Source organism: Sorex araneus, chromosome 3 (genome assembly GCF_027595985.1).
Source record: "Sorex araneus isolate mSorAra2 chromosome 3, mSorAra2.pri, whole genome shotgun sequence".
Classification (NCBI taxonomy): domain Eukaryota; kingdom Metazoa; phylum Chordata; class Mammalia; order Eulipotyphla; family Soricidae; genus Sorex; species Sorex araneus.
In genome coordinates, this window is record NC_073304.1 from 34,564,058 (window position 1) to 34,586,045 (window position 21,988).

General features: G+C 37.6%; 1 protein-coding gene across 4 annotated transcripts in view; it reads right to left on the minus strand.

Annotated features, from left to right (window-relative positions):
• Positions 1-2,075: 2,075 nt before the first annotated feature.
• The window catches only part of FUT8 (fucosyltransferase 8), a 280,643-nt gene continuing 260,730 nt past the window's right edge, over positions 2,076-21,988 (minus strand). For all 4 annotated transcript variants that reach the window (XM_055132354.1, XM_055132353.1, XM_004612349.2 and 1 more), the window contains one exon: positions 2,076-4,828. In XM_055132354.1, coding sequence (XP_054988329.1) covers positions 4,511-4,828 — 318 coding nt within the window. In that variant the 3' untranslated portion in view covers positions 2,076-4,510. The remainder of the gene's footprint in view (positions 4,829-21,988) is intronic.

The following is a 21,988-nucleotide window of genomic DNA, read 5'->3' on the forward strand; positions in this document are numbered from 1 at the left end:
ATGCAGGCAGTAACCACACTGAATCCTCTTTCCTGGTCTCTTCCCAAGATATCAAATGGCTATGGCCAGTCTTAATACAAACCTTTTAAAAAAAAAAGGCTCGGCCTACACAACTTTTACACAAAAAATGCATCAGCCATCTTCCTCTTGAGCAGTGACCTTGATTTGCTAAACATTTTGAAATTTTTTAACTTAAATGTCCACAGGTATGTATTAGCAGTAGTTTCATCATACCTCTGGCCCGGGAATAGCTTATCTAAAACTCTCCAGGGAGATATATGGAGGCAGTTCATGTTTTCAACATTAATAGAAAACCCAGGAAACAGACTAGGTGAACTATGATAGAAAAGATAAACCGAGAGAAGGAATCTGCTCATTTGAAACTAAAGAAATCTTAGATTAAGGCAGGGAACCTGTTCACAATAGGTAGCTGAGCAAATCAAACTTGAATGATAAAACCAGGAATGAATGCCTGATAGGATCTTTTACTGCTTTGTCATTAATTAATTTGGAGGATTCTATTACCCAAGTCCAAATAGCTCAAGCTAGTAATTTTATAAATGGGGTTTGTAACAATAACATCTACACCTATAGGATTAAAAATTTACATCTTTCTATATGCTTGAACTCACTGGTTGCTTAGTTATTAAGGTCAAAATTTTAAAAGGTCAAAATTCTAACCTCCTATCATTCTTTATCAAGTCTGCACTGCACTTCCTGTATAGCAGTTTAAGCATTTACTGAAAATGTATTTAATAAATAACAACTGTAAATTCTTTTTTGTTGTTTTTTTTGGGTCACACCCAGCGATGCACAGGGGTTACTCCTCGCTCTTCACTCAGGAATTACCCCTGGCGGTGCTCAGGGGACCATATGGGATGCTGGGATTAGAACCCGGGTCAGCTGCGTGCAAGGCAAACGCCCTACGTGCTGTGCTATCGTTCCAGCCCCAACAACTGTAAATTCTTAACAAAATGCAAAACCAACACTACAGAGTCCATTGGAAACTAAACAAAATAGCAAGCAAATTCTAAAGAGAGGCTGAAATTTGGGCCAGAGTGATAGCTCAAAAAATTTTGTGCACTTTGAATTCAAGGCCAGTCATGTTTTATATCACGTGGTATCCCAGGCACCACAAGTGTGGCCACAGAACATAAACACGGGAGTAATCCCTGAGCACTACAGGGTGTTGCCTCCAAAACAAAACAAGCAAACAAAACAGGCTTTGAAAAAGAGGCTGAACCCTTTTGGAAAACAATATGATCACTTCTCAAAAAATTAGAAATCGAGCTCCCATTTGACCCAGCTATAACACTTTTGGGAATATATCCCAGAGAGGCAAAAAAGTCTAGTCAAAATGACATTTGCACCTGTATGTTCATCGCAGCACTATTTACAGTAGCCAGAATCTGGAAAAAAACCCAAATGCCCGAGAACAGATGACCGGTTAAAGAAACTTTGGTACATCTACAAATGGAATACTATGCAGCTGTCAGAAAGGATGAAGTTATGAACTTTGCGTATAAGTGGATCAACATAGAAAGTATCATGCTAAATGAAATGAGTCAGAGACAGACACAGAAAAATCGCACTCATTTGCGGAATATAAAATAGAATAGTAGCAATAAGTACCAGGAGGTCTGCTCCACAGCTTGGAAGCTGACCTCACATGCTGGGAAAGAGAGCAGCTCAGATAGAGAAGGGAACGCCAACAAAAGTGCAGTGGAGGATCCACCCAGGATAGGAGAAGCGGGTTGAAAGCAGACTATAGATTGAACATGATAGTTACCCAGTATCTCCATTCAAACCATAACACTCAAAAGGAGAGAGAGAACATTAAGGAATTCCCTGTCAAGGGGGGGAGGTCGGGTGGGGTGGACAGCACGAGGGTGGGGGAGGGAGGGATCCTGGGGCCATCAATGGAGGAGAATGGGCACTGGAGGAGGGATGGGTACTCGAGTATTGTATAACTGTAACACAGGCACGAAACTCTGTAACTGCACCCTCACGGTGACTCATTAATTAAAAAAATTAAAATTAAAAAAAAGAGGCTGAAAGAAGATAATGACACAAGATAAGTTTCCCATTTTTATGACTTTTGCACTGATACAAAAACAGCTTTTGTGGTTGAAGAACTGGAGCAGTTACAGCTGCTAGAAACTGAGCAAACTCTGTAGGAAAAGAATTACACATTTTCTGGTTGGTCCTAAATACTACATGTGTATAACAAACTCCAGGTAAAGTTAAAATAACTGAATTGAGATTTGGGTTGCTGCCAACAGTTTACAGTTGGATTTAATGAAGTTAAATGCCTGCTAAAATAAATACTAGCCAGAGAGATGCTACAGGGGTTAAGGTGCTTGTCTTGCATGTAGCTAACCCTAGTTTGACCCCAAGTATCACATATTGTCCCCTGAGCACTACCAGGAATGATCCCTGAGCACTGTTGGGTATGGCCCTCTCACCCTCTAGATAATAAAATCATCAAAGACCATCACTTTTCGGAGTAACATAATAGAATTCAAAACACAAACATTTACAACATCTAAATGTCTTAAATGTTGTAAATACATCTAAAATTACTCAACAGAGTAATGATCAAAGAAAAGGGACACGTTTTCTAGAAAACACAATGAAAGTAAAAGAAAATGTGTATAAAATAAAAAAATCTAAACAGAGAAACATAATATATAACTAAAAGGAAATTCTAGAACTGTAAGGTAAAACATTAAAAATTAAGTCTGCCTCCATTTGAAGACACTCCTTTTCCCTTATCTTTCTGTTCTTTGGACCCTGGAACTTAGAACTACTGAATGAAATGTAACTGATTTACTTAGGCTCTCTTATAAGGGGAAAAATTAGACTCACAATTATTAGTCAGGTTTTGACTATAACACATATTCAAATGTAACTGCTCAGTTGCAGATTTTTGTTTCAAATGTCTTATTTATACCAAACTACACTGAAAACTTTTCACACTAAAGGAAATAATATTTGCTCTTTCCTTCATTAGAAGGAAAGAATCTGGGGAAACTTGGTGGCTTTGAATACAGGTATTTCCATTTAGTGAGGATGTGCCTTACAGCCATTGCCTGGATTCCTGATTTTCTACAGCAGGACTGCTACTGGTTCTTACATACGCCTATTTTTTTTCTTTTAGAAGGTAGAATAAATGTATGAGATCCAGTTTCCAGATATCCAAATGAGTAAGCCTATAGAAAACAGTAAGTGCTTTTACATGGAGGAAAAAGAGAGACCATGAAGAGTGTTAGCTTTATCTTCTGAAGTAATACTAACATGGGGTTACTAAAAGTAGCTGAAAGAGACAACCTCACATCTGTTTTCTACATAATCCCAAGTCCACACTGGTCCCTCTCATTCCCAAATTCTATACATTGTGAGGCATGTAATTCCTGCCTTTAAAAGTTTCTGATACTCTTAAATTTAAGACATGCTAAAAAAGGAGTGAAGAATGATTTGTGGATAAATGACAGCACCCAGGTCACAAAAGTTTAAGTGGCAGCAATATGAAAGGTCATCAAAAGCCTGAAATCTTGAGTTTTGGAAATGAAGTTCTGGGGGGGATAAGAATGATTAAATAAACTGTTCAAAATGAACCTAAAGCTCCCAGAATGTTCTTAGCAATTTTGTTATGTGCAGCAACTAAACTCAGGTTCAGTATTAAAACGGACCAATGACTCTCTGAACTAAGACTGGATTAGCTCCTTAATCATAAACAAAAAATGTAAACCAGAAAGACTATAAAACTATTATTTTTATCAGTTTTTTTCCCATAGTCACCATAAAGCTGACTACCGTATCGTGCAATGGAAAATTCTAGAAACTTTACAAAATTCCTCTTTTTAAAATTTATTTTTTGTTATCAAAGAATGTCCAGAAACATTAATTACTAAAGAATCTGTTCATGGCATTATTTTATAAAAGTTCTTAATGGAGAGTGAATATTTTATTTTTTGATGTATCTTTTACTTATTAATGATGAGGTGGATGAACTTAGGCAATTACTTAGAAAAAAAAATCCAGACAAAAACATCCATTCTCATTCTGAATCTGTTGAATTGAATGCAGTGGTTATAATACCACCACTGGGTAAGAATCAACTTCCACAGGGTAGGGAGTTCAGGTCTTCTTATTAGGTAACGTAGGTCTTTCAGGTATAGGCACCATGTTTGAAGTCTCACACAAAAAATGTCTGTTACTTAAATAACATAATGTGGCAGTGTTTGTTTCATGGGGATATAATTTTGAAAGAAGGGGGAAATAGAAACAACCTGCTTGCATGTTATATGTGAGTACATTATCCAACTGTGCATGGATTGGGGCTCCACAGCCCTTGTTAAAGAGGAATTCCACTAATGAAGCATCTGTTCCCAGTTGTTCCTGTGCTAAAGGTGTCTATGCATGTAACCATGATTTGTATGGTCAGGACTTTCCTTCATAAACAGCTTGGCTCAAATGATTTGAACGGAGTTGCTTTTCCATCTTAGCTTTATTTCTCAGCCTCAGGATATGTGGGGTACTTGACTGTTTCTATCTTCTCTCGGACTTTGTAGGAGGGGTAGAGGCCAGTCCTTCCCAGTTTTCTGTTCACACCTTTAGAATAGCCATCCCAATGATTTCCTGCCACACCAATGACATCTCCAGGTTCCATGGGAATCTCGTCTAGAGTTCGAGGTTGGTGAGGATAAATGGCAATCTGGTTGTGGGCATTTTGACCCCCAAAATAGTAGATATCATCCAAAGAATGGAAGTTTGCAGAAGCATCAGGATGCAATGTTTGCATGATTTCATAGGCAACTCTACAGACCTTGGAAGAAAAAAAGAAAAATTTGTTAGTATACATGAGATCTTTGTAACAATCTCCAAGACTTTTGATTTTCAAAGAAACTAGAGCTAGATTAGGAGTAGAAGTGAGAGAAGTGGTGGATTCTAATCACATATTTTTGGTCAATTTGCTTTCAAATAATGTCACAAGTCACTCTTGATCACTGTGCTTTTATTTTTTTAACAAAAAATTTAAAGATGATTACAATTATGGTTTTTGAGAGAAAAAGAATGAAAAGTATTTTACAAATCAGCTATTTTTATTTTGTGATAACATGGATCAAAGCCAGAACCTCCTAAGAACAAAGGACATCCTCTGAGCTACATCCCTGGCCCCCGTGAATCAGCTAATTTTAATAAACACTTAATATTCACATAGTGTTCCATGCTGGGCACTGATAGTATTACAACAGACCCTTCAGAAATTCAAGAATATATGAGAGGTTACTATGAACAACTTTACTGTAAACTTGAAATCCTAGAAACACCTTCTCCAGATGGAGCCCTGGCGACACTGAGCAGCAACTAACATGGCTCTGGGATGTGGGACTGGGACACATCCAAACCGCGCGGCCGCTAATGCGGCCGCGGAACCTTTTCTAAAAACTGAAAAGATACAATCTTTTAATGGAAAACTAATTATCAAATGCTTCCTTAGTAGGGCTGTCTTGTTTGGGGGGAAACTCCCACAACAATAATGAATTTTTTGTTGAAATATGGAACAGAATCAAGGTAAAGAGAAAATGAAGTGAAATTCATCAGTTGGGGGTGGGGGGGCAGGGCCGGGGGGTATATTGGGGATTTTGGTGGTGGAATATGGGCACTGGTGAAGGGATGGTGTTTGAATATTGTATAACTGAGACATAAATCTGAGAACTTTGTAACTTTCCACATGGTGATAAAATAAAAATTAAAAAAAAAAGAAATCCTAGAAGAAATGGATATATTCTTAGAATCTATAAATTTTCAACACTGAATGAAAAGGAAATAGAGAAATCACAAGCAAGGAAATCTAAATGGTAATAAAGAATCTTCCCAAGAAGGGACTGGAGAGAGTATGTAGGTAATGTGCTTGCCTTGCACACGGCTGACCTGGGTTTAATCCCTGGCGTCCCATGTGGTTCCCCCAAGCACTGCCAGGAGTGATTCCTGAGTGCAGAGTCAGAAGTAAGCCCTGAGCATCACCAGGTGTGGCCCCAAAACAAACAAAACAAAATAAAACAAACACCAAGCACTAAGGACTCAACCTAACAAAAATGTGAGATCTATTCCTTAAAACTATGTTACTTAATAAAGAGAAGAATTTAGGAAATTTAAAAGTATTACATGTCCCTCGATTAGAAGAATCAATATTGTCAAAATGACCATCCGACCTAAATTATATTAGATTCAATATAGATTCAATGTAATCCCCATCCACATTCAGAAGAAATTCTTCAAGGGCTGATATCAATCAATAATGACGCTTGCATGCAATCATTAAAAAACAACAACAGCAAAACACCTTGATAACCAAACACTAAGAAACCAGAAAATGGGAGGTATATACCTAACCTGATATGATATTATATAGCTATAGTGATCAAAACAGCATTCTACTAGAATAAGGTAAGGCTCTCTGACCATTGAGTTAGAATGGAGTACCCAAAGTTTTGTGACTGAAATATCCAAGCTCTCACAGACTCAAGGATGGGCTCCCTTCCCTCATCTTCCTGTTCTTCTGGAAGCCTGGCAGTCATGCCCATGAACTGCCTCTGGCACCAAATAAGTTCATTAACTGGCCATGATCCAGAGACTCATAAATTATAATCTTGAAAGAGATCAACAAGTTTCAGAGATGCCCCACTAGGCTCTGTAGCTCAGGCACCCAGAGTCACCATCCAGTTAAAAAGTTAACTCCAGCTGTATCATCCCATTCAAAATTTCTGAATTCTTAGAGCGTAATGTCAAACTCTACAGTACTGATAAACCAGGAATAGCACACCACACTGGATGTGATGTAAAGTAGAAGGCAACCAATCTTGATTAAGAAAATGTAAACACACAAGGCTTAACCTGAAACACCATGTTAGTAATCTCATCTACAAGGACTAAATGGCTCCGTGGTGAGATATCACAATATTCACACACTTTCTTCTAAGGAACTAGTTTTTGATCATTTTTAGTGAATTATAACAAGCAATATAAAATAAATTAGTAAGGGTCTGCTAAAGGGCAGGCTTGAGGGGGGACTTGGGAAAACTGGAAATAATGGTGGTGGGGAGGTACAATGGTGGTGGTATTGGTGTTGGAATATTGAATGCAATAAATCATAAACAACTTTATAAATTACAAAATTAAAATAATGAATAGAGCACCCAAAGACAACTCCTCAGAACTCTAGTCAACTAATTTTGACAAGGGAGTCCAGGTCCATGTAGATTATATACAGTCTCTCTTCAATAAATAGCACTGGGAAAGTCAGAAAACTACATGTAAAAAATAAAGCTGGATCCATTTCTCACACCATACAACACACCATACATTTGACAACAGTCAATTCATAGTGGATTAAAACCTTAAGATCAGACCAGAATCTACAAGGTACATTGATGAACACACTGGCAGAACAAGTCAAAATTCAGACCTCAAGTGTTTTTCATGACATGATTACATGGCAAAAGAAACAGAAACAAAAATAAACAAATGGGATTACACCAAATTGATGAATTTCTGCATGGCAAGACAAACACGGCTGAAACTAAAAAACATCCAACTGAATATGAGCAAATATTTGCACTCAATATAGTAGATAAAGATATAATATGCAAGATAATATAAAGAACTAACAAAAATGAGCAAAATGATTCCAAAAACTCTATCAAAATATTGGATGAGGAAACACCAAGTAAAGGGTGTTTGGAGGACCTGCTCGAGATGGGAGATGCGTGCCGAAAGTAGACTATAGACCAAACACAATGGCCCCTCTATACCTCTATTGCAAACCATAACACCTAAAAGGAGAGAGAGAGAACAAAAGGGAATGCCTGCCACAGAGGTGGGGTGGGGTGTAGGGGGTTGGGGGTGATGGTACATGTAGACTAACAGGGAAAGGAAAGGCAAGACATTAAAAGGAGAATACCTAGATTACTCTGGAACCTGGACTACTGAATTGAAGATAGGGAAGTAAAGAAAGAGTAGGAGGAAAAGGAGGAGGCAGATGGAAAGTAACAGGGGCAGGGGCTTCAGACACATAGGTGAAGAGATGCTATTCAACTATATATCTGAACCACAATACTGACAAACCTGAAAGTAGGAGACCCAAACTGTAATAACCAAATTAAAAAAATATGTCAAAGGGGCTGTGTGTAAGGTGGAAAGGAAAATGGGGACATTAATGGAGGAAGCTGACACTGTTGATGGGATACATGTAGAATAGTTGTATGCTTGAAATCCAACTATGAATAACATTGTAAATAATTGTGTCTAAATAAAAAAATAAAAGATAAAGACATTTAAAAACAAACATTTTAGTTCCCATGCGGCCGCCTGGATATCGGACGTCCAGCAGCCACCCTGCCCCGAGTCCCGCGACCCCCGCCACGAAGATACTGGGGGCATGGCCTGTATCTCAGGGGGCATTGTCTCAAAAGGGGCATGGCCTCCTGCCAGAGCTGCGGCCTCACTTTTTACCTTAGCACAATAGGTATAGTCTTTTTCTTTGAAAATCGCCTTAGCCATCTCAATCACTTATGCAAAATAGCCCATTAGCTTACTTTAACTTTAGAAAAACTATCAGTGAATAAGAGAAGCTTAGCAAAACCTTCATGAAGAGAACTTAGCCTTAAGCCTTCATTAGAGCCCCCACATCAATCAGGAAGAACACCTGAATATAAGGAAGAACTCTAGAATAGGAACAAGGCTGCCATCAGCAATAGCACAACCAGAGCCCCTCCTTCCCACAGCAAGAGGGAACAGGAATAAACAACTACAAAGTTCCAACTCTATACTTCCATAATAATATGAAGAAGCAGCGAAAATCCCCTCTACGAAGAGAGGGAGAAGAAAAGATTCCAGAAACCTCAACAGGGGCTACTCATATCTACGACCTCTCAGATAAAGAATTCAGAGAGGAAATCTTGAGGAGAGTAGACGTAATCCAAGCAACCATGGAACAAACATCCAATAAAATAAAGGAGGATATGAATGAAGCACTGGAACGGTCTAGCAAAAAAATGCAGGAAGAAATGAGAGCAGAAATTTCAAAGCTATGAATGGAAGTCACACAAATAAAGGAAATGGTAGATGAATTAAAAATTTCAGAAGATGCCCTCAACAGTAGAATGACTACAGCCGAAGACAGAATCAGCGACCTTGAAGATGAGCTGCAGAAGGCTTACAGACAACAACAAATAATGGCAAAAGACCTCAAAATGGCTATAGAGTGAATCAGAATCCTCGGGGATGACTTCAAGAGGAACAACATAAGAATCATTAGAGTACCAGAGCACAGGGCAGTAACCCCAATGAAAAAAACACATTCAAAGACATCATTGCTAAGAAATTCCCAGAGCTGGAGAAGGCAGGAATCCGGATCCAAAGAGTCCGAAGAGTGCCAGCAAAAAGAGACCCAAATAAAAAGACTTCAAGGCATATCATAGTCAGAATGACGGATGCTGTGGATAGAGACACAATTCTGCAAGTAGCAAGGTCAAAGAAGGAATTCACATACAAAGAAGAACCCCTCAGATTTACAGCAGACCTGTCAGAGGAAACCCTCCGAGCCCGAAGACAATGGTGGGACAGAGTGAAAAAACTCAACGAAATGAACACTTCACCAAGAATACTTTATCCGGCTAAACTCTCACTCAAACTAGAAGGAACCATACACTATTTCTCGGATAAACAATAGCTCAGGAACTTCATAGACTCAAAACCAAACTTAAAAGAAGGTCTAAAGGGGCTACTGTAAGACAAGGAGGAACCCCATAAGAACAACAAACCCCACAGAAAGATGACACAAAACCCCATCACAATAATCTCTCTCAATGTCAATGGCCTAAATGTACCTATCAAGAGACACAGTGTGGCAAAATGGATCCGGAAATTAAACCCAACATTCTGCTGCCTGTAAGAAACACACCTGAACAAACAGAGTAAACACAGACTCAAAGTCAAAGGATGGAAAACAATCCTGCAAGCAAACAACTCCCTTAAAAAATATGGAGTGGCCATCCTAGTATCTGACATCATAGATTTCAGGTTGAAAAAGATTAAAAGCGACAGGGAAGGTCATTTTCTATTTATCAAGGAATATGTACAACAGGAGGAAATCACACTCTTAAATATATATGCACCTAATGAACGACCAGCTAAATATTTAAAACAACTCCTAACAGACTTTAAAGAGGACATCACTAACAGCACAATGGTAGTCGGAGACTTCAATACCGCCTTATCACCTCTGGATAGATCAACAAGAACAAAACTCAGCAAGGAAACACGGGCTCTGAAAGAAGAAATTGAAGAGAGAGGCCTGATAGACCTATACAGGGCTTTACACCCCCAGAAGAAAGAATACACATTCTTTTCCAGTGCACACGGAACATTTTCCAAAATAGACCATGTACTGGGCCCCAGAACATACCTCAATAGAATCGGAAAAATAGAAATTGTATCAACCATTTTTTCAGACCACTATGCGCTGAAGATAGAAGCTAACCATATAAAGACACGGAGAACCAAATCAAACACCTGGAAATTAAACAACTCAAGGTTGAACAATGAGTGGGTCAGGAAGGAAATCAAAGAAGAAATCAAAAGATACTTAGAAACAAATGAGAATGAAGACATGAGCTACCAAAACATATGGGATGCAGCTAATTCGTGTTAAGGGGAAAATTTATAGCTCTCCAAGCATTCCTCAGGAAGGAAAAAAGGGCCCACATAGATAGCTTGACTTCACGACTCAAGACCTTAGAAAAGGACCAGAAAAAGGAACCCAAAACCAGACCGAAGGAAAGAAATAATAAAAATTAGAGCAGAAATTAATGACATGGAAACCAAAAAAAGCAATCCGAAAGATCAATGAAACAAAGAGCTGGTTCTTAGAGAAAATAAATAAGATTGATAAACCGCTAGCAAGACTCACAAAGAAAGAGAGAGAGAACCCTAATAAATCGAATCAGAAATGAAAAGGGGGACATCATAACAGAAACCAGTGAGATTCAAAAAATCATTAAAGACTACTTTGAAGGTCTATACGCCACAAAACAAGAGAACCTAAAAGAAATGGATGAATTCCTTGATTCCTACAATCTCCCAAGACTGAACAAAGAAGACTTGGAATACCTGAATAGACCCATTAATATTAAGGACATTGAAACTGTAATCAAAAATCTCCCCAAAAACAAAAGCCCAGGCCCAGATGGATTCACTGGCAAATTCTTCCAAACATTTAAAGAAGACCTGTTGCCAGTTCTCCTCAAGCTTTTCCAGAAAATTGAAAAAACAAGAACTCTCCCAAACAGTTTCTATGAAGCACACATCTCCCTAATACCAAAAGCAAACAAAGACACCACTAAGAAAGAAAATTATAGACCAATATCCCTGATGAACATGGATGTGAAGATCCTCAACAAAATATTAGCAAATAGGATCCAACAACTCCTCGAGAAGATCATACATCATGACCAAGTGGGATTCATCCCAGGGATGCAAGGATGGTTTAACATTCGGAAATCAATCAACATAATCCATCATATCAACAAAAGTAAAGATAAAAACCATATGATCATATCAGTAGATACAGAGAAAGCATTTGACAAGATCCAACATCCGTTCATGATGAAAACCCTCACCAAAGTGGGTTTTGAAGGAACTTCCCTCAAGATAGTCGAAGCTATCTACCACAAGCCTACGGCAAGCATTATCCTCAATGGGGAAAAACTAAGAGCCTTTCCTCTAAGATCAGGAACAAGACAAGGATGCCCACTCTCACCACTTCTCTTCAATATAGTACTGGAAGTACTTGCGATAGCCATTAGACAAGAAAAAGAGATTAAGGGCATCCAGATAGGAAAGGAAGAAATCAAACTCACTATTTGCAGACGATATGTTACTATATCTAGAGAAGCCTAAAGCCTCTACTAAGAAACTCTTAGAAACAATAGATTTATACAGTAAAGTTTCAGGCTACAAAACCAATACCCAAAAATCCATGGCCTTCCTATATACAAACAATGAGGCAGAGGAAAGGGACATGAAAAAAGCAATCCCATTCACAATCGTGCCCCAGAAAATCAAGTACCTCGGAATCAGCTTAACCAAGGAAGTAAAAGACCTCTACAAAGAAAACTATAAAATGCTACTCCATGAAATCAAAGAGGACATGAGGAAATGGAAACATATACCCTGCTCATGGATAGGGAGAATCAACATTGTCAAAATGGCAATACTCCCCAAAGCATTATACAGATTCAACGCGATCCCTATAAGGATACCCATGACATCCTTCAAAGACATGGATCAAGCAATCCTAAAATTCATATGGAACAACAAACGCCCATGGATAGCTAAAACAATTCTTGGGAAAAAGACAATGGGCGGCATCACCCTCCCCAACCTCAAACTTTACTACAAAGCGGTAACAATTAAAACATGGTACTGGAACAAAGGCAGAGCCGCAGACCAATGGAACAGGGTGGAATAACCCTACATACAACCCCAAATGTATGATCATCTAATCTTTGATAAGGAAGCAAGAATTGTGAAGTGGAGCAAGGAAAGCCTCTTTAACAAATGGTGCTGGCACAACTGGACAACCACATGCAAAAGAATAGGCTTAGACCTCGACCTGACACCATGCACAAAAGTCAGATCAAAATGGATTAAAGACCTCAATATCAGACCACAAGCCATAAGGTACACTGAAGACAAGGTTGACAAAACCCTCCACGATATTGAAGATAAAGGTATCTTCAAAGATGATATGCAACTGGACAACCAAGTGAAAACAGAGATAAGCAAATGGGACTACATTAAGCTAAAAAGCTTCTGCACTGCAAAAGATACAGTGACTAGAATACAAAGACAACCTACAGAATGGGAAAGGATATTTACACAATACCCATGAGATAAGGGGTTGATATCAAGGGTATATGAAGCACTGGTTGAACTCTACAAGAAAAAAAAATCCAACCCCATCAGAAAATGGGGCAAAGAAATGAACAGAAACTTTCCAAGGAAGAGATATGAATGGCCAAAAGGCACATGAAAAAGTGTTCTACATCACTAATCATCAGAGAGATGCAGATCAAAACAACCATGAGATACTACCTCACACCACAGAGACTAGCACACATCCAAAAGAACAAAAGCAACTACTGTTGGAGAGGATGTGGGGAGAAAGGGACCCTTCTACATTGCTGGTGGGAATGCCGACTGGTTCAGCCCTTTTGGAAAACAATATGGACGATTCTCAAAAAATTATTAATTGAGCTCCCATTTGACCCAGCAATACCACTGCTGGGAATATATCCCAGAGAAGCAAAAAAGTATAGTCGAAATTACATCTGCACTTATATGTTCATCGCAGCACTGTTTACAATAGCCAGAATCTAGAAAAAAAACCGAGTGCCCTAGAACAGATGACTGGTTGAAGAAACTTTGGTACATCCATACAATGGAATACTATGCAGCTGTTAGAAAAAATGAGGTCATGAAGTTTGCATATAAGTGGATCAGCATGGAAAGTATCATGCTAAGTGAAATGAGTCAGAAAGAGTGAGACAGACATAGAAAGATTGCACTCATCTGTGGAATATAGAATAACAGAGTAGGAGACTAACACCCAAGAAAAGTAGAAATAAGTACCAGGAGGTTGATTCCATGGCTTGGAAGCTGGCCTCACATTCTGGGGAGAGGGCAACTCAGATAGAGAAGGGAACACCAAGTAAAATGTGGTTGGAAGCCATGTGGGGGAAGGGTGATGGGTGCTGAATGCAGACTAGAGACTAAACACAATGGCCACTCAACATCTTTATTGCAAACCACAACACCTAATTAGAGAGAGAGAACAAAAGGGAATACCCTGCCACAGTGACAGGGTGGGGTGGGGGGAGACGGGACTGGGGAGGGTGGGAGGGATGCTGGGTTTATTTGTGGTGGAGAATGGCCATTGGTGAAGGGATGGGTTCTCGAATTTTGTATGAGGGAAACATGAGCACAAAAATGTATAAATCTGTAACTGTACCCTCATGGTGATTCACTTATTAAAAAATAAATTAAAAAACCAAACATTTTAATTTTAATTTTAATAAAATCAACTGAGTTGCAAAAATACAAAAGTCCCATAGTGTTCCATGTTGGGCATTTATAGTATACAACTGAGTGGAATAGTTTGTGCCCTTGAAGAATTCAAGGTTTAGGATTATAAATATATACATACTGCTGTTTCTTTTAATTCAGTAACAATCAATCACATACTTGTTGCTCCTATTTTGGATTTGGTTTTGGGAATTCTTCCCAACAGAAATTCACGTAGTTACTGACAGCTAGTACTAGCAATAGGCTAAATATATGTGCTATCTGTTTAAAGGAATTTTAAACGTGCTACATTGATAGTACAGTATATTAGCCTGAAATAAACTAAGTTACCCTTTGAGGAAGATATACCTACTGCAGGCATTTAAAGCTACTTAAGAATTTTTCCGTTCAATTGAAATTACATAATCTGAGCATCATTCCTTGAAATTAATATTTGGTGATAAAGTTAGGTTATAAATATTTCAGTGGAGGGATACCATATTAAGCAATTGATATAATTATTATGGAGTTGGTCTTAGAAACTTCTATAAGAACAGGTAAAAACAGAAGAAATAATACTACCAGTCTGTTTAAAAATGTTCCTTTATACATTCTAAAGTCTTCCTTTAACAGGTAATTCAACTCAAATAAATTTTTTTGAAATATTCAGTTGTAGTCATCACAGTGTTTTGCTGTCCCTATACCAATGCATTTATTTAATATGATAAGGCTGAAATTAATTGATAATATTTTTAGACACAATTAAGGAATATTTAACATTCCTTTAAGATTCAACAATCACGAAGATGAAAAATTAAATGGAAATGCTCATTCTCAACTGTTACGAGCAAACTGAATCATCTTGACTTATTAGACTTAGAATTCCAGGAACTTGAGAGGCAATCTTTAAATGATATATGATTTGTAAATGATAGTACACTTAGATAGCATTTTAAAATTTTCAGATGGGAACCAAATTACAAAGAGAGTAAATGATCTGCCCCAATTCTAATGCTTGTATTTCAGCTACACACAGAATCTAGATGTTTTGCTTTCAAACTTGCTACATTATTAACTAATTTTATAATGGGAATCTCATGGTATGCTTCAGATTACTATTAGAAATATAAAAGTATAAAAAATTAGTTTAAAATATATTGGGCAGGGAGATGTACAACACATGTTCTGCCTAATGTCAATCCTGAGCTAGATCACTGGTATTTCATGGCACCTTGAGCATGGCCTGATGGGCCCCTTACCTCCCCCCACAGGCTAGAGCATCACTGAGTGCCCTCAACACCCACACCAAACAGGTCTCTTGGGTGTGGCCCTTATGACATTATTAATTGGAAACAAACTTTACATTTATCTTACAGTCCAAACAGGGCATGCAAAATTAAGTAAAAACGAGAATAAGGACAAAGGTAAATACCTAAAACAAAGCTGCTCAAATATTAGTGAAATACACCAACAATGATACAGGCAAATGTAGTGAGTTTTTGATAATTCCAAGACTTTTTTAGGTATTATCAAACTTAATCTTTTCACTATCTCCATAAGATTCTATCACATTCATTTTATAAATATCAGAGGTCAGTTAAAACTATGCCTAAAGGTTATACAATATTAGGATGTACATTCAGGTCTTGAACCATAGCAGCCTGTGCCTATTAAACTGTTAAGCATATTTTCTTGGACAGATCCTATTTTCTTTGTAACAAGAGGAGAAAAGAATATAAGGTCAAAGCCAGTCATGGACAAACCTGAGAGTTGTCTTTTCTGGATCTCTCCACCCACTCTTCAATTAGTCTAACAGCTATGACAACACTGCATTGACCTTGTGATGATAATAATAACCACAGTGGCAATGAATTTGGATGTTATCAATTTTCACAATTAAATATCTTACTCTCTTGAACTATGATTTCAGTACACCCTTCTTTTGTGGGATGCATTGCAGCACTGTCATCCCGTTGTTCACTGATTTACTCGAGTGGGCACCAGTAACATCTCCATTGTGAGACCTATTACTTTTTTTAGCATATTGAATATGCCACAGTAGCTTGTCAGGCTCTGCCATGAAGGCGGGACACTCTCGGTAGCTTGCCAGGCTCTCCGAGAGGGATGGAGGAATCAAAACCTGGTTAGCAGCATGCAAGGCAAATGCCCTACCCGCTGTGCTATGTGGGATAGTCCTATTAGTTAGCTTATGTTTTATTATCAATAGTTGATGTGTTTGTATTGCTGAATAACATGTATTTTCTTAAGCTAAATAAATAACAAATAGTAGAATTTCAGACTATCAGGTGGGCCAGTATAATATCCTTTGCCCATCTCATAAAAATGATGATAACGACAGTAGCTGAGCTTAATAAGTATTGATTATGGTCCTAGATACTATTACATACTCTTTTTCTCAACTCATTTATCTCTTATAAGAACACTTTGGTGGTTACGATTATTATTCAACATATTTTACAGATGAAATTAAGCCACAGTAAGGTGAACTAAACTTAAAAAAGAAAGAGTTCTAATTATAACTCTTTTTGGCTCTCAACCATATATGCAGCTGTCTCAGAAAAAGTACCTATAACTAAGTACCTGCTACCTAGTAGGAACTCATTAAGTAGCTACTGAATGATTCAAGGATAATACTAGCCTGGCAGTACAGATGGAAGTCCCCAGGTGATACGTAATCCTTGAGATCAATATACAACATTCTGAGCCAATAAAATTATTTTCCGAGTATTAACTGAGGCAATTTACTGCCAGGGGCTAGAAAAAAAACTATAGTGTGATGTTTATGTAAAATTACTTAAGCCTCCATGAGCTTCATAAATCCCTATCACCCTCCAGCTGATGTCAAAACTTGGTTTGATACTTGACATATGGAATGACCAAAATCAGCACTCTATTTTACAAAGCAATGGCTGACAACACATAGATGTTTTATTTAATTTTGTACCGATATGGTGCTATGTCAATTTTACAACACTATGAAGCACACAGTATTCAGTAAGAGCAAAAAGCCTCCCCAAAGTTAAAACATAGATAAACTTTTATTTTTAATCAAATAATTAATCAGTTCATTTGTTTGAATTTTATCCTGAAGGTCTTCTGAGTTTGTGTGAGCCTCCAAAGATATTTTTCAGAGCAGATAGGACATTCTTATATTTTTATTTTTGTCAAAATAGACTCGAACAGGAGGATCTCCTAGTGTGAGAAGTTATAAGTGAGCTCGTAGTGAAGCTGAGATTTTTTTGCACGTCTGAAAACTACTTTGTTTTGCTATTCAAAGAAAGAACACCAGCCGCTGTTGTTTTTATGAGCCAGCTTCAATGGAAATTCTTATCCAGAGCCATCTGTCTGGAATAAAATCCATGTAGCATGTGGTTTCTCCTTCTAGGTTATCAAAAATATGAATTCAAAGTATAAAAAGGCCAGTTATATACTGTGTGGATTTGGAATAGATGACAGAGTGCCACAAAGATGTATTAAGTACCATGAAGGGAAGTGTCATAGAGGAAGGGAGAAAATAGTTTTGTCCTATTATGATTTAATGGCTGAAAGTACTGAACAATGTTGACTGCTTATTAGACAATACTGACTACCCAATCTTTAAAGTGAGTACCTACAGCCATTTTATATATTCAGATTTCAGAATAAAAACCGATTTTAATACTTAACAATATTTTCAAAACAACTTTCTGATATATTCCCTGTATATAACTGAACTGTAGACTGCCATTAGTTGTCCAATTACAATATTTTGCTCAGACTTAAGGTAGTTTCATTAAGTAATAAAATAACTTAAGTGACAAAACAGATGTGTTGGGAACTAGCAATTACTAATAACAGAGAATGTGATTTGGAATGTGACTGCATAGGCTTTCAAAATTTATCTGTTGCTCTTGAAAAATGTTAGTATTACCTCTCAAATACAGATTAAATCCTGAGATTTTTTTTGTTCAATCATTTAAAAAAAATTGGGGATCATACATGGTGCCCAGAGTAAAATCTTTGTTCTGTGCTCAAAAATCCCTCTGGGCACGGAAAGGCAAGCAAACACCTTAACTCCTATACGATCTCTCTGGTTCATGCTCTCATTCATTTAGGGACATTCATTTAGGAAGCTTTTGGGACAAACTTATCTTTGAAAATCAGTCCTGATGAAGAAATTTTGAAAACTAAGGGTAACAAAAGTAAAAAATCAGAGAGTATAATCATATTACTGGCTATTGAAATTTTTTCATTTAAGGAATGAGAATTCCCAGAACTCGCTTATTGGATACATGACCCAGGAAGATCAGAAGTTCTAAGACTGGAGGGTGGAGTTAAAATGGCAGAGAAAGGTGCTCTATGGATCATACATGGTTGTAAATTCAATAAAACAGACACAAAAAAGGATTCTCTGAATGGCCCTGTAGACAGTGTGGCAAGAATGGACCTGAGAGTTTGCATGCATAAAAAGCAATTTGGAAGATTGGAGTCCCAAACCCATGAAGCCAAGGTGAGTCACTTTAAAAAAAAAATTAATCACCATTAGATACACAGTTACAAGGTTGTTCATGATTGGATTTCAGTCATACAATGTTCCAATACCCATCCCTTCACCAATGTACATTTCCCACCACCAATGACCCCAGTTATTCTCTCGCCACCCCTCACCCCTCCTGATGGCAGGTTCTCCCCTCTCCCTCTCCTCTCTTCTCCTTCTTCCTCCTCTCTCCCTCCCTCTGTCTGTCTCTGTCTCTCTGTGATTCTACTGGGCATTATGGTTTGCAATATAGGTACTGAGAGAAGGTGATTCACTTTGAACTTTATATAAAAGGAGCCAGATTTATGCTGTTAAGACTCACCAGCAGTTTGTCTCAACATAAACACAGCAGCACAGGCTCCTGGTGATGGAAATGGAGAATGTGATTTCCCAGGCTACCTAGGCCAGAACAAAAATCAGATCCTCATCCCTAGCCCCCAGTGCACCGTAGACATAATGAAGAATGAAAATTAAGTCCATCAAAATTAAGAACTGAAGATGATAGTCTGTATGGGTCCCTTAGTCCTCACCAGCTCTATAACTTTTAAGATGACAATTCCATCTAAGAGTGACCCTTATGAGGTTGTTTGATGAAAGAAATGATAGCACAGATCGCCAATAAAGAAAGAGAAAGTATGAGAGAAGACATGAGAAAGTGGCAATCAGAAGTCACAGATCTGAAAAGCATGATTGGTAAGATATAAAACTCATTGGAAAGCCTCAGTATTACAATGCCAGAAGCTGAGGAACAAATCAGTGAGCTCAAAGACAAAATGAAGCATCATAAAGAACAGAATATGATACAATTTATGAAAAGAAAGTAATATACCAGAAAACTATGGAATGAGTTCAAGAACAACAATATGAGAATGTTAGGTGCCTTCAAGGAATAGGAAGGTGAGATTGATGAAAAACTACTAGTCACCCAGAGTTGAAGATTTAGTCATGTATCCAGACTCAAAAAGCTCAAAAAGTTTCATCTAAAATTAACCCTACAGAACAACTCCAAAACACAGTGTAATTAAGAAAGACAAAAATGGAAGACATACAGAATACTAAAAGCAGAAAGTTCAAGGAAAAAACATATATACAAAGGTATATCCCATAAGATTCATAGCAGATCTATCAAATGATGCTTTACAAGCCAGAACAGGATGGTGAGATATAAATACAAAGAAAGAAACAACCATCTCAAAAGGAGTACTCTATCTGTCTAAGGATGACATTCACAGACAAGCCAACAGGTAAGAAGTTCATACTTCTGAAACCAGTTTTGCACAAAGCATTAAATGGTTTTCTAAGGTTCAGAGAGATAGTATAATGGGTAAGGTGGCTAGCACATGTGGCTGACCCAGGTTCGTTACAAGCCACACCAGGAGTGATCCCTGAGTGAAGAGCAAGAACAGTGCAATATACATGAGTCAGTTAATGAAATATACCTTATCAATACAATATAAATCTTATGATCACATCAACAGATTCTGAGAAAGTATTTAAAAAGACCTAATATTTATGATAAAATTCTCAATAAAAGTAGGGGTGGGAAAGGAACTTTCCTCAATATAAAGCCAGTTATCACAAACCGATAACTAACATCATACTCAGTTATATAAAACTGATAAACTTTCCTCTAAGATAAGGCACAAGACAGGGATGTCCACTATCACCACTATGAGGCAAGTTAAAGACATTAAAAGGATACAGATAGAAAAAGAAGTCAAATTAACGCTATTTTATAGATGACATCATCATTATACTTAGAAAACCCTAAAGACACTAGCAAAACAAAAATCCTCCTAGAAACAATAAACCTGCAGTTACACAGCAAACTATAAAAATAACACACAGAAATCCATAGCATATCTATAAACAATGAAGTATGAGAGAAAAAAAGTCCCATTCACAAGTGTGTCCCCATAACAAGTATCTGAAATCAGTTTAATGAAGGAGGTTAAAGAGGTAGGTAAACAATTAAAAACTATAAGTCACTATTAATAGAAGACACAAAGAAATGGAAAGACATGCCCTGTTCGTGACTTGGAAGGATTAATATTAAAATTAATAATCTTACCAAAATATTCAATGAAGACTTAATACAAATTCCCATGGCAGTTTTAAGGAACAAGGACCAAATGCTGCTAAAATTTATATGCAGTAATAAAACTCGTAAAGCAACCCTGGGAAAAAAAATTTAGAAGGGAGGCTTTTCTATTCCAACTTCAAATTATATTATAAAACTACAGTAATCAAGACTACATGATAGTAAAATAAAGGCAGAATCTCAGACAAATGGAATAGAATTGAGGACCCCGCAAAGCTACTCTGGTATATGTACAGTTGATTTTTGACAAAATATCTAGCAATATGAAGTAGAGCAAGGAAAGACTCAAATAAGTAATGTTGGGAAAACTGGCTACCCTCCCCTCCCAATGCAAAAATTTGAATTTATATCTTTATCTCACACCATAAACAAGTTAATTCAAAATGAATTAGACCAAAATCCATAAATTATACTGAGGAAAAGATACAACTTTTTATGATACTGACTCTTTAGAGGCGTCTTCATTGACTTAATACCACCAGCTAAACAAACAGAAGCAAACTAAACAAATGAAATTCATCATATTTAGAAATTTTTATACTTCAAAAAAATAATGACTGAAAATGAAAAGACACTCTATGGACTGGGATGACTGGGATGTGGGAAACAAAAACCATCATCCGGCTGTTAGAGGGTTCAGTCTTTTTAATATAAAAAAACTCTATGAAGATTTCTTTAAAAATGAAGAATCAAGCTTCTATATGACTCAGCAATTCCACTTCCTGAAATCTACCCCACAAACCTTCAAACACCATTTAAAATGCATTCCTATTTAGTTCAATTCACAATATCCAAGATATAGAAATAACCTAAGTACCCAAGAACAAATGAGTGGATAGAATAACTGTGATTACATATACACAATAAACTACTATTAGCTTTAAGAAAAGATGGAATTGCCACAGGACCGCATGCCAGACTGTTTCACTTGGGGTGCCCTGGAGGAGGGGGCGTGAGACTCCTCTCAGTCTTGGCAGCTGAAAACCTCCAGAACTCAACAGCTGTCATGCTCGTGGCTGCTGTCCACATGCCTGGGCCATGCTCACCCACGAGTGAATCCCCAGAAAATCCAGGTATGGGGGACTTTGTGACTGAGAACTCTGGGTTCAACTGGCCTGGGAATGGAGATCCTCCACCTGTATCCTCCAGTCTCGGGCAACTCAGTAGTGACACCCATAAGCCACCTCTGGCTGGTGCCACATAATCACGTCATTGGACAC